This window comes from Musa acuminata, chromosome BXJ2-11 (genome assembly GCF_036884655.1).
Source record: "Musa acuminata AAA Group cultivar baxijiao chromosome BXJ2-11, Cavendish_Baxijiao_AAA, whole genome shotgun sequence".
Lineage (NCBI taxonomy): Eukaryota > Viridiplantae > Streptophyta > Magnoliopsida > Zingiberales > Musaceae > Musa > Musa acuminata.
Genome location: NC_088348.1, coordinates 10,474,215 through 10,493,310, shown reverse-complemented (window position 1 = coordinate 10,493,310; position 19,096 = coordinate 10,474,215). Strand labels below are relative to the sequence as shown.

The 19,096-nt window shown below is 35.2% G+C and overlaps 2 protein-coding genes across 2 annotated transcripts; one reads left to right on the top strand and one right to left on the bottom strand.

Moving 5' to 3' along the window:
* Nucleotides 1-334: 334 nt before the first annotated feature.
* Nucleotides 335-1,122, top strand: LOC135626347 (calvin cycle protein CP12-1, chloroplastic-like). Its single transcript, XM_065131576.1, has one exon. It carries the CDS (start codon nucleotides 463-465, stop codon nucleotides 850-852), a length of 390 nt encoding a protein of 129 aa, XP_064987648.1. The 5' UTR covers nucleotides 335-462; the 3' UTR covers nucleotides 853-1,122.
* A 1,946-nt stretch (nucleotides 1,123-3,068) lies between these two features.
* On the bottom strand, nucleotides 3,069-7,319 carry LOC103971307 (phospholipase A1 PLIP2, chloroplastic). The gene is made up of 5 exons (XM_018820270.2): nucleotides 6,371-7,319; nucleotides 5,341-5,859; nucleotides 5,183-5,242; nucleotides 4,294-4,710; nucleotides 3,069-3,655 (listed from the first exon to the last, which is right to left on the bottom strand). Exons 1-5 carry the CDS (start codon nucleotides 6,998-7,000, stop codon nucleotides 3,224-3,226), a joined length of 2,058 nt encoding a protein of 685 aa, XP_018675815.2. The 5' UTR covers nucleotides 7,001-7,319; the 3' UTR covers nucleotides 3,069-3,223.
* Between the last annotated feature and the right edge of the window lie 11,777 nt (nucleotides 7,320-19,096).

The window sequence follows — 19,096 nt, the reverse complement described above, 5'->3', positions numbered from 1 at the left end:
CTAAAAAATTTTAATTAAAATAAATTATTCTGAGAGGTAAGGAGACAAGTGGCGTAACCCAACTCGCTCGATATCAACGTTTTAGAGATCAAATTTGTGATTAGATTTCAACGAGTGAATTGTAATTTTTAATCGTTATGAATGTGTCGAGATGATACAAATTTTTAATTCATATCATTTATTCATTATAATAATAATAATAAGAATAACAACAACAATAATAAGAAGATAGCCATCATGTCTTCGAATCACAAGGCAGGGCGGATATAAATTGGTAGGAAGAGTCTGATTAATTGCTCAAAATCTAAGGTATGTTTAATTGAGGTTACATGGAACCTTCCCATTGGCTTGAAGAGGATAAGAGATATCTATCCTCGTAGTCTTCATCAAATTAAACACCGTTGTGCTGCATCCTTCCCTGCCATTGCACTCCATCCATCGCTGTGCCACATAGCTAAATCCATGGCAACGGTATTGGCTGGCATCAGCATCTCCATCCCAAGAGTCCTCGTCTCCACGAAGGCAGAGCTCCCCAAGCCGCCATTGTCCCGCACGAGGCTCCTCCCATGGACCAGCGGCCACCGAGTGAACTCCCGCCGTGCGGGTCTCGTCGCCAGCGCGCCCTCGACGCCACCCAACATCTCGGAGAAGGTGGCGGAAAGCATAAAGAACGCAGAGGCGACGTGCGCGGAAGATGCCGCCAGCGGAGAGTGCGCCGCGGCGTGGGATGAGGTCGAGGAGCTGAGCGCGGCGGCCAGCCACGCCAGGGACAAGCTCAAGGTCGACGACCCCCTCGAGAGCTTCTGCAAGGACAGCCCTGATAACGAGGAGTGCCGCACCTACGAGGATTAGAAGAGGGAGAGGTAAAGCAGCAGTCATCCATCCATCTGTCAGAGGTATCAGGAAAAGTTCAGCTATTATTTTTGTGTTCCTTGTTTCATCCTCTTTGTATGAACACTTGATCTTAGTTGGCGTTCAGTAGATTAAAATGAGCCATTCTCCCTATAGGATTCATGATCAACACAGCCATTGTTGTTTGATCAAATAGTTGTCATTTTGGTTTCGATACCGTCGTGTTACGATTTTTAAATCAAAGAGGATTCTGAGTTATTATTAATTTAACCCAAACTTCATGATTATTAAGTTATGATCAGGCTTAATAAATATCGACCGACTCTTTATGATATGAGATTATTATCTCTTAATTTTTTTTAATCTTTATTCAATCCTGCGTTCACCATGATGAGATGATTAAAATCGCGACACTTTGCACGCACGACAAAGATGAACGTCTGAATTGCCATAGTACGGGTGTCTTGTGCGAGTAGCAATCTCCGACGTAGACGATACGCTTCTGCGAGACAACAGATTGTCTCTGAAACTTGAGCCACACAAAGCTTGGACCAGAATTTTGGCACTTTCCTCTTTGACAGATCGAAAAGAACCAGTCCAATGCATATGTATTCTACCGAAAATGACGCTTTGTCTTACGGATGATAAGAACAAGGCTAATGCACCCGTATTCTACCGAAGACAGCTCTTTGTCTTGAAGAACAAGGCTAATGCACCCGTATTCTACCGAAGACCGCACTTTGTCTTGCGGATGATAAGAACAAGGCTAATGCACCTGTATTCTACCACAGACAATGCTTTGTCTTGCGGATGATAAAGAACAAGGCTAATGCACCTGTATTCTACCGAAGATACCACTGTCTTGCAGATGATAAGAACAAGGCTAATGCACTTGTATTCTCCTGTAAGCACTGGAATACAAAAGATCAAGGTTGAAATCTTAAAATAATCTTTTTCTTTAAATATAGAGATAAAGCTGCATACATCATTTGATTCTTTTACTGTCGAAGAATAAAAATAAAAATAAAAATAAAAGGAGAGAGGGGGGGGGGGGGGGGGGGGGGGCGGCGTGTGGGGGTGTTGGGATAGTTTGATAATTGAGATCAAAAATAAAAATAATATTTTTATTTGTTTGTCAAAAAATGAGTCTCCTTTTAATCAGGGATAAACTTTTCCTTGGGTTAATTATAGATTATCCTTATAGTTAGATGTGATCTTTAAACTTAAAAAATTTATATTAAAAACATAAAGATAAAACTGCATATATCATTTGATTCTTTTACCGTCCAAGAATAACACAAAAAAAGAAGAAATAGTTTGATAATTGAGATAAAAAATAAAAATAATATTTTTAGAAATTTATAAGATGATATTTTCATTTGTTTGTCAGAAAATAAGTCCCCCTGAATGGGGGATCACTTTTCCTTGATATCGAGCTTGGTGTATCGATAATCAAATTTCGACACACTACAATATCTTCCTACTTTTATATAAAAAAATATATACGTACTTAAAAATAAGAAGATTGTTGATCCTCTTCGATCCCACATTAGTAGAAGGCTCGTACAATTTAGTACATAAAAAGTCATCATCCCAAATCATAAAATTGCAAATCAGTATAAATAGAATTTAGTGATGATTAATTAATGTTTGTCATCAATTTGTTATGATCCGTCCATAACAAGATTCAGTGACATAATATAAATCTGACTGAAAGAAGTATATTCTAATGACAACAATATTACAACCAATTTGTGATCCAACATATAATGACCGATGAATTATAAAATGTCAAAAATATATATTTTAGTGACAGAAAGTATTATATAATTTTGTTTTCCATAACACAAATTGTCACTAATGAGTAACTTTCTTGTATCACAATGCAAAGATACTTCTTTCTGCAAAAGCACAAATCATGAGCTGATGTGATGTGAAAAATAAAGAAAGAAAATGTGCTGTTAATTCCGGGTATGAGTTGAATGTACATGTGGCTATCATGACAAAATGCAAGAAGACTAATAAGGTAGAAGCTGTTTGACATCAGCTTGCTTATGAAGAGGACATCTCTGCAGACCAGATGGAGGATATCACAAATACCATGGAAGGATTCCAGCTAGCAAGTGGATGACGAGATTAAAGACATCTAATTCTGCTGCAATTCGAAAACATCCATCTCTATTTTTCATAAACGTATTTCTTCTTTCAATTCCAAATTTACTCAAAGAACATGTACAATGAATAAAGAATGCAAGCCAGAAAACAATTATACATGGACGACAAATAATGTTCCAAAGAGTAACAATTGGGGGAAAAGAAATGATAACCAGCATATGCACATGCCTTGATGCTATCAGCCAGCCCAATAGCTTCATTGATTCCTTTCCCCTAGGAAAAAGCTGCTAAAGCCGGAATGCCGTTTAGTGGTGTCGGAACCCACTGCGATCAAAAGAGGCCACCAGACCTTGCGGCGGCATCGCTCCCTCTTCACCTTTCTGATAAGGATTAATTCATGGTGGATCACCGCACGGACAGACGTCAAGTAGGAACGCATGTCATGGTCTCTAGACACCGCCCCTTCAGAGCCATATGCGGTGCGATCACTGAGAATCTCGAGAGGATGGGGAGAGTTGATGAACGCTGACCGTGCAGCCTGCAGTAGCCTTTCAGAGTCATCTGAATCCGTTGATGAATTGCCAAAGATGTAGAGACCACTGCCTGGTGGAAGAAGGTGATGGTGCGGTGAAAACTCATCTTCAGGTTGTAAGATCAATAGTCTTCCCATAGGAGCATACAACAGTTTCTGTTGAGAAAAGGTAGAAAAGAAGTTTGATTGATATAGTGCTTCATGCGAAGATCACAAGTTAGATCTCATAGTCATGTAGGTTTCTAAAGCAGAATCAGAAGATTAATCAATACCGAATAGACCAATGAAAGCATAAGAAACATAATATAGATCTGGTGCAATGCCTTTATCAGAAACAGATAGTCATTATCATGTAGGTTTCTGACTGAAAGCAGAAACAGAAGATTAATAATACTGAATAGACCAATGAAAGCATAAGAAACATGATATAGATTTGGTAAAATGCAATTATCAGAAACAAAGATTCTGTTGAAATTGTTTATCGAACCAATAGCAACCTTCAAGCATTATTGAACTCGAAAGATAACTACGACGAATGGAAGCTTTAACAAGCAAACTAGAGAGCAGGCACAAGTTTGATGGCAGCATCCGCCATTTAGTACAATAGTTTGATATTATAATAAATACAGGTCGAGTGTTGACATGAAATATCAGACATAACATAATTGCCTTCAGCATATAAGTTGTATCAGGATGCTAAACACTTTAAAGCATCTTTCAATCTTAAATGAGATGTGACAAGTATATGACCCAAATCAACACAGAAGAAGTTATATGGTCCAGATGTATTCTACCTGTTTCATTAGACATGGATGCCTGCGGAAGTTGTGGTTCACCGCCTTTAGAATCTTAGCAACATGATCAGGATAGTGGCAAGAAAAGGCTCGAGGAACAATATCTCTATGCATTGTTATAGCTTGGACATGACTTCTAGTCAAACCCAATTTGTGAAGCAAAGAATCACCTCCACACATGATAGATGGTGAACCGAATGTTATAACGGGCAGTAAGGACGAAGCAGGTGCTTCTCCACGTATGATTAACATGAGGTTTAGAAGCAGCGCAAGGCTTCCACCAAGAGAATGGCCAGTGAAGCGCAGAGTTGCAGAGTCACCATGAGACTCCAAGTGAGCTTTGATCTCGGGCAACATCTGTTGATACATTCCCTTAGCAACTTCATAGATTCCCCGGTGTACAAGCACATCTAGACCCTGGACCACAAAAGAAAAATATTAATGGCTAAGTCTCATAGACATAAAAAACAAATTCAAACAAACTGGTTATATGGGAAAAATGTGGCTCAATGTACAACACTCCCGCTAACACAACATCTGAGGACCAATGCATACCATAACTCAAATCCTAGTCACTGATGTTTCCCTGTCCAAAAGCTGATTAGGCTGCTCAAAGTCAAGATTACTTCTTTTGGGAACTAAATATTGTGACAAAGCTTATGAATGTATTATCCTCATGATACTAGGTTAGTCTAAAAACAATTTCAACTTAGGGCAGGTAGCAACTCATGTTTGATTTAATCAAGCCCCACAACAATGACGGAACCAGATCTTACTTTCTAGGGGCTACCGACAAAAATATTTCATCCATATCATAGAGTCTAAGTAAAAGGTAGAAAATCTGGCACAAAAGAGAACCTAAGTAGTAAACATCATCGATAGGCATCACCTCAAATTGGATAGGTTCAAATAGGAGATTTGCTTGCCAAGAAGCCAGCGATTCAGAACCCTGAAAGAACCAGAAAATTTAAAGATCAAAGTTAAACCAAAAGTGTTCTATATGACTACATGAAAAGAAATGTTAGAAGATGTAAAAAGAAACCTCACTTGAATGACAAAATATCTGGTACTGCTGCTGTCGTCGTCGCATATGTACCATTCACAAGGTGAATTCTTCGCCGAGTTCAAGTCCTTTGCAACGGCATCTTTCATCTCTTCCTTCCCAGCAACCACGGCGGTTACTGAATTTGTAGTGGCCACAAAGGACATCTCCTTGAGACTCTTAATTGTACCTTTTTCTTCATTTTCTCCACTTTCCTCAGTTGGATCCTTGTTCGTTTCCGATTTAGCAGAATTGAAGGGAAGAATGCCCAGTGTCTTGGACTGCAAGTAGGAGGCAGCAGAAGCTGCAATTCGATAAGCCACAAAATCATTTATACCAGTACCATTTTCCTTCCTTTCACTACTATTTTGCCTCGTTTCATTGCTCCCTTCTGCTTGACTGATCTCCTCGAGTTCTTGATCCTGAACTGGAGTCTGCTTTTTATCAGAAGCTGAAGACTTCCCTCTTTGATCAAATGAAGAGGTAACGAACCGCAAAGCATAGCGCTTAAGGAGGCCTTTTGGCTGCAGAATTTGTAAACAAACATTGAAACCAAGACTTCAGAATTTTCTCGCTGGAAAAAGCTTAAACATCGCATAAAACTCAGTAAGCATCATATAGTTGGGATTCATTCATCAATCCTTCTAATTCTTTCATAAATTGACTTGACAAACGTCCCTCGCACATAATATGACATTCATGAAATAGACAGCCATTGACTTATAAGAAAGAAAATGGTGAAACCATGAACTAAAAAACTAAAACCAAAAGTTTGGCAGAAAACAAAGTCGTGCATTTAGACGTCTCTACACAGATTCCAAACCCTTCTTGGAAATTCCTAAGGTTACAGCATCATATAATCCTAATTTTCTCATAAATCAATTGCAGGAAAATTAAGAACCCGATGAACAATTTGCAGAAACAAAGAGCCTAAATTTCCCCCAGAAACACTATATTTGCAGTAAAATCGAAGAAACTTCGCAAGAACAATTGGTGGCAGCAAAGAATCCAAATATTCTCAGAAATCTTCGGTACCTTGATATTTGGAGTGATGTAGGCGAGGCTGCAGAGGTAAGCCATCTTGCCGAACAGCCGCGCCTCCGCCAGTGTCACCCTTCGGAGCAACCGAGAGAACGACTCCCTATCGAACGCCATCCTCTCCGCCTCTTCGCCACCAACCACACACCCTTCGAAGCCATGGGCGCAGCCTGCCCCGACGCACACATCGCCCTCCTCCACCACCGCCGCCTCCTCCCGGTTGTCGGTCGCTGCAGCCGCCTCTTTCCTCGGCCATATCGATCCCACTCTTAGTATATTCTGCACCCAATTCCCCCTCTTTTCCCCCAAGACCGCTCCCTCTTCTGCCTCCTCGTCTTCCTCCGCCTCTTCCCTCTTCTCCTCGTCCTCGGCGCCCGCTTCCTCGCTCCCCTTCTCCATCAGTCCTCCTCTACCGCCCGGCCACAGCCGCATCATCCGCAGCGGAAAAACATACGACTGTCTTGATGACACCGACGGCGGATCCGAAGCCGACGACGTCTCCATAGCACTCCCGCCGCGGGCCAAGGCGCCGACTTTCGCAGGCAGGCGACGGCCGTAAAGCTCAACGTCGCGGCGGACGGCGATTTCAAGCCGAGGTACACCCTTCATCAACCTCAGACCGTCCATATCGCGGAAAGCCTCCACCTTTACCGATAAAAATGTCGTCTTTTGCTGTACCAGGAAGGGAGGAGCCGAAGGGAAGCGCCAAGAACGAAGCAACTGCTAAAAAAAGCGACCTTTTTCCTCTCTCGGTGTCTCTCCTCCGGCCTCGAACGGATCCGAATCGAATGGGTCGCCGTTCGCGAACCCAAACCTCCCACTTCTTTTGAAGCCTCCTCTTCGACGCGTGCTGCTGCAGCAAACCTCCCCGCCGTCGCTGTCGATGAGAAGGAAACAGAGACGTTAAGACTCGAAAGAGAGAGATGCAGGTAGGAGGATTTGAAACCACGAGGCATTCTCACGGGGAGGCAACCGAGGACGGGAAGAAGGGACACGCTGCAAGTGGATAGATGGGACACGTCCTCAGTCGGCTGCAAGCGGGCCTTTACAGGTGAGCTAACTATGCTGGCTTTTCCTCTTGTTGCGTTGTATTCATCTTCGTCGTCTTCTTACGGGATTCCGAGTCAAAGGCTTTTCTTGGGGGAGACAACAACCGAATGGTTGTGTTCGGATAGACAAAAAATAATTTTAGGTGATTTTCGAATAAAAACTTTCTTTTTTAAGTTTTCGTAGTCTTTATTGTCTAATTTTAAATATATGATTGATTGAATAGTCAATCATTAATCGATCCATCGAATTAGATCGATTCTTGAGATTCTCATCGACCGTTTCTCACTTATAATTCTTTTGCAGTATATTGTAGTGTTTTTTTTTTATATTATTAAAAAGTTTATAAATATAAATAGGTTGATTCATATATCTGATATAGGACTTATAATTTTTTAAATATTTTTTCAAAAGGATATATATATATATATAGGTATTTTTTAATCTATTTTTTGTGTTATAATGGTTTGTAATAGGGTTACAGTGTCTTTGAAAATGTGCCAAAAATATTCCAAGTCATATATCCAAGCAAGATTCATAAGTACTTTCTTAAAATATATTTTGAGTCTATTTCTTTTTTCTATAACCCTAATACAAAACAGAGAAAAATAATTATGAACCTTGCCTGGGTTTCAAATATGTATGATTCTTAGTCTAAAAAAAATAAACATTCAAATAGCTTGACTTCTATATGAGTTACAAAATTTTTTTTTAACGTGATTATAGTGGTTTTGGTATATTTTCAAAAACACTATAATATGAGGGAAATAGACTCAAAAGTATATTAGAAAAATACCTATGAATCTTCCTTGGGTTTAAAATAGGTAATTTTTATTTTAAAAAATAAATTTTCAAATATTTTACTTCTATATGAGTTATAATGCTTTTCAATATGATTACAGTGTTTTTTAAAAATATTTAAACCCTATTATAAAACACTATAATAGATGAAAATGAACTAAAAATTATTAAAAAACACTTATGAATCTTCTAAATTTACTTATAAATTTGCTTATCTATCATTATGAAAAATTATTAAAAAAATACTTATAATTTTATACTAGATATAGGAATCAACCTAAAATAACTCAATTATAGTGTTTTTTTAGCAATACCAAGAAAATACTATAACAAAATAGAAATACATAGTAACTAAGAGTCGATGGAATCCTCAGAATCATCTTGAGAATCAATCCAATTCAATAGACCGATTCACTTTATGAATTGGTCCATAAGAAAAAAAAGAAAGGATTAAGTAAAAAAAGGAAGCATGGCTAGAAAAACCTAAAAATGGATGGTATTTTTTGAGAAAATCTAAAGAGCTTTTATGAGAAATCTTCTAATAATCATAATTTTTTTTTTTGGATATTTTTGGGATTAAAGGCCTTAGTTCTATATTACCTACAAGGGTATTTATTTTTCTTTAGTAGTAATTATGATTATTTCTGTTCAAATGGATGGGTCTATTGTTAACCTTGTTAAATCTCGGATATTGATGATGAAATTAATAGATTAAGTAATGATCTAATCAGCGTTTGAGTTGTTATGACCAAGTCAGCACTAAGAGGGGGGTGGTGAATTAGTGCTTTTGTAAAAACCTCAACAATTCGAAAATTCTCATTCAATGAAATCGTATTGAAAAGATGCTTGACTTGAAAGCGTGTTCGTAAGGTAGGGAAAGTAATAAGCAAGTAAATTAGTTTGCAATATAAATGAAAGCCATGAAAGAAATACAAACCGAGTTTTATAGTGGTTCGATCATCGTGACCTACATTCACTCCCGATTCCTCTTCACTCGAGGCCACCGGCTTTCACTACCGATCTTCTTTTAATGGGCGAAGATCAACTATCCTTTTACACTCTTTCTCCTTTTCACAAGTTCAGGAGAGAGCCTTTATAGCCTTTACACTTTTCTCTTTTACACTTGGACTTCACTTCTCCTTTTAGAAGAACTTCTAAATATTAGGAAGAGGTGATTCTATACTAAGAGAGATTTACAACTTTTTTCACAAGGATTCTTTCCCCCATTTTAAACTCAATTTCGTGCTCTTCCAAACAAAAATATATGGGATATTTATAGATCCCAAATGGCTTCAAAATTGAAGCAAAAAAGGGTCTTATCCCGGGTTTCACAAGTCCTGACAGTACTATCCCACCTACAGCACTAACACTAGGTGGTACCACCACTAATATTCTCTAACACTAGATAGTACCACCACTTGATACAGTCTTGAAAACTGTGTCTGGGCGATACCATCGTCAAACCTTGCTATAGGACATTGAATGGGCTAAACAATAGGCCCAATTCAGCTCTGATTCAGGCCAAATGGCTCTTTAATTGAGTTACCCTAATTCAACCTAATTACAACTTAAAACTACTTCAATCTAGATAATTATTATAAAGCATTAATAACATATTATCCGACATGTCATTGGTTCATTAATGCTTCATTCAATCCTTCAACGTATTGTCCTCTTTTGCGGCCTTTTGTCGAATCGGCATGTTGATCTCCGCAACTCTGATCTCCTTAGTGTAATGTCCGCTCTTCTAGGCTTGACCGATCCTCTAGCTCGACGTCTAATCCTCTGATATGTTCCACTCCGACCCAACATTGATTCTTTCTACTTTAATTCTCTTCATGATCGAAGCTAGTCTTGTGTCACTCAAAATGCAGATTAGATCATAAACTCTATCAATTGATTTCATCATCAAAATATGAGATTCAATAATCTCCCCCTTTTTGATGATGACAACTAATTGATGACGGAGTTTAAACCAAAGTCTCCCTATTAATATGTCATATTGATATAAACATAAATTCATATATAAATTATGAATCCAAGCAACATGTCCTCATAAAATCATGCATAATCAAAATTTCAATACATCATTTCATGCATGATCATCATAATTTCTCCCTCATTATCATCAACAAAAAGGAAAAAAATGCAACTATCAAGTTTTAGAGATATGTAAGTTTAGCAATTTAGCAAATTTTTCATCACTTTAGAACATGCAAGATAGTGAGTTCTTTTTTCTCTTTTGAGGAGTGCAAGCTTAGCAATTTGTTCCTTCCTTTGCAATGTTCGAGCTAGCAATTTTTACTTCCTTTGTAATGCGCAAGCTAGCAAGTTCATTGAGAATGTGAAGTTTAGCAAAGTTTTTGCTTGTCTTGAGATAGCAACTTTTTGTTCTCTTTATAATGTGCAAGTTAGCACCTTTTTTGCTAATTTTTATGATGCACAAGCTAGCAAGACTTTCTTATTTGAGATGTGCAAGCTTGTAAGTTTTGTCTTTCTTTGTAAGCTAGCAATTTTCTTTTCTTGAAATATGCAATTGAGTAATTTTCTCTACCCCTTTTATATTGTCAAAAAAGGGAATGATACAATAATGTAAAATATTTCAATTATTACATGAGACATACAAGCCATAAATATAAAGAAATCATGTCATGAAATATATAATATCAAAAATCATAAAGGATTAAGTCATGAATACCAAAAGACATGATTTATTTTGATAAATCTCTCTTTTAGTAAATAACAAAAGGAAACTTTAGGAGATCAAAGATCTTGATTTATAAAAAATCTCAAGTATTAAATATCGAGAATTCAAGATTATGATTTAGATAAAAAATTTCATATTGCAAAAACAGTTATGGGAGAACATATAAAGGATCTTGATTCATGTATAATATATCTTAATTCATCATGAATCATAAAAAAAATTAAGTTATAATTTTAAAAAATCATGATTCATTTGAAAAATTCTCCTCTTTAGTAAACGATAAGAAGAAAGGAGAACTTAGTTCATGCATAAAAAATATCGAGTCATCAAGTGAAGGAATCATGATTTATATGACAAAAAGATTATCGATTCATATATTTGAATAAATATTTTTTTAAACCATCACTATTTCAACTCATCATGCATAATTTTAAAATGTAAAACCATTAAGCATGATACAAGTATTTATTTTCAAAGTATTCATCATTATTTTTAACTCAGTCAATTTATCAAATTATCAAAATCACTTTGATTTTAAATGACATAACTAGATTCATCAATCTCTTATTGAAAAATTGCCAAACCTTTAAAGAAAAAAATACTTTCCTCTTTTTAGTTTATATATATATATATTTCTTACTAACTAATTTAAAATCATCAAACAACTCAAGTAATTTCATTGTAAGGTAAAGAGGTTTTGGACGAGTCATGTATCTCATCGTCGAGAGCCACCAAGGCATAGTTCACCACTTTGTCTTTGTTGATTTACTTATCATCTTCGGATGTACTCGATTTATCCTAAGTCGTCTTGAGTGCCTTCTTCTTCTTTGGCAACCTCTTCTTTTTAAGTTTATTTTTATTCTTAGTTTCATGTTTTATAAATTTTATAAATTTACTTATGAGGAGTTCTATGTCATCATCACTTGAGCTTTCACTCGAGTTATCTTCTTTTATTCTAAGTACCAAGTCCTTCTTATTTTTTAGAAGGTTGTTCTCAAGTTTATCATATTCATCATGTGTCTTGCACATCATTTCATATATCATTAATGAACCAATAAGTTCTTCCAATGAAAAATTGTTTAAGTTCTTTGCCTCTTGTATTGCAATTACTTTTAGATCCCAACTCTTTAGAAGAGATCTTAAAATCTTGTTTATAAGATCAAGATTAAAAAAATATTTGCTAAGAGCTTTTAAACTATTGACAACATCCGTAAAACAAGTGTATATGTCAATAATAGTTTCGCTTGGCTTCATACGAAACAATTCAAAATATGTATCAAAAGATTAATTTTTGAATCTTTAACTCTACTTATGCCTTTGTATGTGATTTCAAGAGTATGCCAAATGTCATGCACAGTTTCACAAATAGAAACTCGAATGAATTCATTTTTATTTAAAGCACAAAACAAAGCATTCATCACTTTAGCATTCAAAGAAAAAGTTTTCTTCTTCAAATTATTTTATTTGTTTATTGGATTAAAAAACTTTTAAAAATTATTTTAATGATATTCTATAAATTAAAATATAAAGAAAGCAAGAAAACTCTCATTTGAGTTTTTCAATATATGTAGTCTGTCCCATTAAACATGGGAGGACAAATGATAGAGTGACCCTCTTGAAAGCTAAAAAAAGTCATTTCTCTTGGGTGTTAATCCAATTGAGAAAAACTTAACTCTGATACCAACTGTTAGGACCAAGTCAACACTAAGAGTTTGTAAAAACCTCAACAATTGAAAAATTCTTATTCAATGAGATCATATTAATAAGATGCTTGACTTGGAAGCGTGTATGTAAGATAGTGAAAGTAATAAGTAAATCAGTTTGTAATATAAATGAAATGCATGAAAGAAATGTAAACTGAGTTTTATAGTGGTTCGATCATCGTGAACTACATCCACTCCCGATTCCTCTTCACTCGACACCATCGGCTTTTACTACCAATCTTTTTTCAATAGGTGAAGATCAACTACCCTTTTACACTCTTTCTCATTTTCACATGTTTATGAGTGAACCTTTACACTTCTCTCTTTTATACTTAGACCTCACTTCTCCCTTTAGAAGAACATCTAAAGAGGTAACTCTATACTAAGAGAGATTTATAACTTTTTTTATAAGGATTCTTTCCCCCCTTTTCAACTCAATTTTATGCTCTTCGAAGCAGAAATATCTGTGATATTTATAGACCCTAAATAGCTTTAAAAATGGAGGACAAAAAAAGTCTCATCTCGGGTTCTAACGGTACCACTACTTGTGTTGAGTGGTACTATTGTCTGCAACACTGACACTAGACGGTACCACTACCCAATCTGGTAGTACCATCGCCTGACACAGTTTGAGAGATTGTCTGGGTAGTACCACCACTTGATATAGTCTTGAAGACTGTATTTGGGCGGTACCATCGCCTAGTCTAGGCGATACCATCGCTAGACCTTGCTACAAGATATTGAATGGGCCACATAATAGGCCCAATTCAGCCTTGATTCAAGCCCAATAGCCCCCTAATCGAGTTGACCTAATTCAAACCCAATTATAACTCAAAACTACTTCGATCTAGATAATTATTATAAAGTATTAATCACATATTGTCCTGCATGTCATTGGTTCATCGGTGCTTCATCTAATCCTTCGGCGCATCATCCTCTTTTACGGCCTTTTGCCCAATCGATATGTTGACCTCTGCAATTCTGATCTCCTTAGTGCAATATCCACTCTTCTAGGCTTGATGCCCGAACTCATGGCACGAAGCCTTTTGCTGACATATCGACCGATCCTCCAGCTTGACATCCAATCTTCTGACATATTCCACTCTACCCTAACATTGATTCTTCTTGCTTTAATTGTCTCTTCATGATTGAAGCTAGTCTTACGTCACTCAAAACGCAGATTAGATCATAAACTCTATCAATTAATTTCATCATCAAAATCTAAGATTCAACATGAGTAACGTAGGATTATCTTTGATCATGGAAAGATAAATCGATTGAAGTAGGAAGAATCAAACATTTGGCCAAAATAAAATATGTCAAAAAATTAAACGTCGGGCTGAAGGACTAGTCGACGTGTCGGAAGGACCTTGTGCTATGAGTTTGAGCATTGGGCCAGAAGGATCGAACATTATGTCAAGAATATCAAATGTTGCGGGTAGTCAATATGTCAATTAGACAGTACGCCGAAGGAGATGACGATGTGTCGAATGTTCAAACAAAACACCAGATGAACCAATGACATGCCGGACAACATAGGGTTCACATTTGTAATCAATTGTGCCTTGATCGAAGTAGGATAGGTTATAATTGAGTTAGTTTTGGGTGTAATCATACTAACTCAATTAGAGACTAATTGGGCCTAAATGGAGATTGATTTGGGCTCATTGAGAGGCCCATTTAGTGACCCACAAATTAGGTTAGGCGGTGGCACTACTAAACTGGCGGTGGAACCGCCTATGAGTTGGAAAAGTCAAGAGCACACTTTTTCAGGCTATTAAGCAGTGGACCGCTCAGTGTCAGTCTGTCAAGCGATAGTACCGCTAGACTGGGTAGTGGTGCCACCCAATGTTAGACTGATAGGTGGTGGTACTGCCCAATACTAGGGATGGTACCGCCAGTACCCAAAAAACCTGGGGATTTGAATTTTTGCTCCAATTTTTAAAGTTATTTAGGGTCTATAAATATCCCACAAATTTCTGCTTGGGCACAACAAGAAAGTAGAATTAAAACTTGTGATCTAAGTGAGAAAATGCTATTGTAATATTGTGAGAGTTCTCTTTGTCTTCTCCTAAGTTAGATTTCTGTTTAAAGGGGGGTGAGTGACTTATAAAGGTTTTCTTCTAAACTGTGAAAATAAGAAAGAGTTATAAGAGGGTAGTTGATATTCACTCATTAAAAGTAAATCGATAGTGGAAGCCGGTGGCCTTGATGGAGGAGGAATCGGGAGTGGACATAGGCCACGATGATCGAACCACTATAAACATAGTGTGCATTTTCTATTCTACTTTTCATTGTCATTGCCTATTAATTTAATTGTCTTCTACTTTTGCTTACACTCTATGTTTAAACATCTTCAAATACGAGCTTTATCGAATGAAAATTTTGAATCGATGTAATTTTTATGAAAACACTAATTCACACACACCCCTCCCCTCCCCTCCTCTTCTTAGTGCCGATTTTGATCCTAACATTTGATATTAGAGCCAAGTTTCTCTCTATTGATTTAATACTCAAGAGAGACTAAATGATATTTTTTTGGCAATCTAAAGGGTCACTCTATCACTCATCATCTTATGTTCAATGAGACGGACTACATTTATTGAAAAATATGAATGAGAGTTTCTTGTATTCTATGGATTTTAATTTATGGAATATCGTTAAACTTAATTTTCAAACACCCTCTAAACATATGAATGAATGAAATGATTTAAAAAAATTATTTTTCTTAAATACAAAAGCTATGAATGCTTTATTTTGTGCTTTGGATAAAAATGAGTTTAATTATATTTTGACTTTGAAATTGCACATGAGATTTGGTATACTCTTGAAATTACACATGAAGGCACAAGTAGGGTAAAAGAATCTAAGATAAATCTTTTACGAATATTGTCAATGGTTTGAAAGCACTTGGTAAAAGTTTTTCTAACATTAAACTTGTAAATAAAATACTAAGACCCCTTCCAAAAAATTGGGATCCAAAAGTGACGGCAATTTAAGAAGCAAAGGACTTGAACAATTTTACTCTTGAAAAACTTATTGAGTCTTTAATGGCCTATAAAATGACTTGTATAATACATGATGAACATAAGAATAATCTTCCAAAGAATATGAAGGATTTGACATTTAGAACCAAAGAAGACCACTTGGGAGAAAATTCAAGTGATGATGATGATGATGACTTTGAACTTTCACAAGAAAATTTAAAAAGTTCATAAAATAAGAATCTAAGAATAAAAATGAACTTAGAAAGGATAAAATAACTTGTTATGAATGTAATCGACCGGGGCACTTCAAAAATAAATGTCTATAATTAAAAAAGAAGATCCTTGCACATCAAAAGAAGAAGAAAATATCATCTTGGGATGAATCGAGTGCATCTGAAGACAAGAAGCAAACCAATGAAGGCGAGGTGGTGAACTACACCTTGGTGGCTTTTGACGACGAGGTAAGTGACTCAACCAAAACTCATTTACCTTACAATGAATTACTTGATGCTTTTAATAATTTATATGATTATTTTAAATTAGTTGGTAAAAAATATAAGTTACTAAAAATGGATGTTTGAAAAATGAGCATGACAATTGCATATTAACGCCTTGCACCAAATGTAAAATTGTTAGCAAATCATTAAACATGATTCATGCCAATAAGGGTCATATTTGTAGAAAAAAAGGAATAGACTTTATAAGTAACTATACTCAACAAAAGCCAACTAATTTTATTAAAGGACCCACATTGCATGTTTCTCCTAAGGTTAAATGTAATTTTTGTGATAGTCATGATCATTATATATATAAATATTCATTTAAAAGATATGACTTATATAAATTAGTTTGGGTTCCTAAAGGAACCATAAATAATTTTATATCAAAAAATAAGATAGGTAGATCTAAATATGAGAGACCCAAAGTCAAATGGGTACCTATAGCAAAACCACCTTTCTTGTAGACATCTCTACAATCGAAAGCTAGGAGCAAAAATTAAAATATTGATAGTGGATACTCAAGACATATGATTGGAGGTCTAACGTACTTCACAAAGGTTACTAGCCGAGTCAAAATGATTTTGATTGAAGTGCTTTATGTTTAATGATGTAATAATGATTTGAAGTAATGATGATTTTTATGATTTATAGCTTATTGATCTTGATGATTTTTGTGATGAAACTTATTTTTTTTATTTTCAAACGATGATGCATGACTTTTGCATAGAAAACTAGGACATGCTAATATGAATTTATTTATGATATTTTTGAATCTCTTTAACTATGAAAGTGATTTTGATGATTTGTCAAATTAAATTTTAATGAGTTTTATCCAAATCATGATTTCTCTTTTGATTTCTTAGAATTATAACTTGAGATTTTTTCTATCAATTATGATCTTGATGATTTAAGATTTCTTATGCATGAATCGAGATTTTTTATTTGTTATCCTATGTCTCTTTTTACTATTTACTATAGAGAAGTTTTTATCCATGATCTTGATTTCTTGATATTTATAACTTGAAAATTTTTTTATATGAATCAAGATATTTCATTATTTGTTCTCATATGATTCTTTTATTATTTACTAAAGAGGATATTTATCTAAATTAACCATGATATGTCACTTGACTTCTTAAGGTTTATGACTTGAGTTTTATTATGTATAATTCCTTTGTATTCATGAATTGATTTTTCTTGATATCTTTCATGACTTGAACATTTATACCATTGTGTTATTCTCTTTTTTTTATATAATGAAAAAGGGTAAGTGACTTGTAAAGGTTTTCTCCTAAAGCTATGAAAAGGAGAAAGAGTTGTAAGAGGGTAGTTGATTTTCGCCCGTTGAAATAAAATCAATAGTGGAAGCCGATGGCCTCGACGAAGGAGGATTCAAGAGTAGATGTAGGTCACGATGATCGAACCACTATAAACACGGTGTGCACTTTCTATTCTGCTTTTTATTGTCATTGCCTATTGATTTAATTGTCTACTATTTTTATTTTCACTCTATGTTTAAACATATTTCCGATATAGGCTTTATCGAATGATATTTTTGAATCGATGTAATTTTTACGAAAGCACTAATTCACTCCCCTCCCCCTCTTAGTGCCGATTCCGATCCTAACAAACCTCAATCAAAATTAGACTAATTTGAATCTATATTATATTTATTTTTATTTAATGTAAGTCCATTCAGAAATATTATAACTAATAATGCTTCACCTTATTATTATTATTTTATAATAAAATAAAATAGTTATTATAATTTTTAAGATATATAAATCTAAATTTAAAATTAAGCTGAGAAAAATGAAAATTGATCATCTTGATTTTGAAATGTGAAAGACCTTTCTAATTTTCATCCAAGATCACTCAAAATCTCATAAAAAATCTCAAAACTTATAAAGACTAATAATTAAGATTTATAAAAAATTAATTAGTTAAGATTATACTATAATAGTTCTTGAATAGAGTCGCAATATTTTGATTTAGTAATTAAAAACACTATAAAGTTCATTCAGAAAAGTTCACTGTATTTAGTACTCCACCAACTTAGTCGAAAATTCTACTGCAGTTGGATTTTGACAAAAAAAAAAAAAAAAAGAATGAATGAAAATAAGAGATTTGATTAAAAAAATCAAAATACAATCTCCAACAGAAGAAACATTTGATCTCTTTAACTCTGACAAAAGCTAATCACTATCATTATGCACGGGTGTGTTGGATGACACTGCGATAGAGCCACTGTGGTGGATCATTTAGGTAAGAAGACACATTATAATGGCCTAAAAATGCTTGATGCTAGATAAAATGATAGTGTTCCATAGTTTCATGGTTCAACATGAACAAAACATTATGTCCAAATTGATTTAAGAGGCTACTTAATTTTGCGAAAGCTTTAATTACATGTACCAAGTAACGACTTGCTTAATTTTGCTAAAGCTTTGATTACATGTACCAAGTAACAACTTGTATTTACAGCTTACCTTTAGCTTCCTTCTCTGGAAAAGTACCAAGAACCCTCTCTCTCTCTCTCTGCACCAAGAGCTGGAACTTCTTTCAGACTTTTGAGCGATAAGGATGATGCTTGTTCTTCTTAATCAAGACCTGCATGTACTAGTGGCAGAAAGCATCAAGCGTTGGTATCTTTTCTCATGCAACTCCACTTTGCAAAAACTCTCATAATAGATACCACAAGAATTGTTACGAACTCATGTGACAATGGTTTTTAAGACATGATTTTAACACTTGAAATTAAGCCCTTTTTGTCGAGGGAGAAAAAATATATATTAGTTTCAGGTTATTTTCATCATCATTCTGTATTCATCCGTATTCATTCATAATATCATCTAAGTGCCATAAAAGTAGTACAAAAAATCACATTATCATATACACAAGGTGGCTTGAGGTTATACGACTTTATTTAATCGATTTAATTAGGACAAAGCCTAATACACACACGTATATGTTTTAAC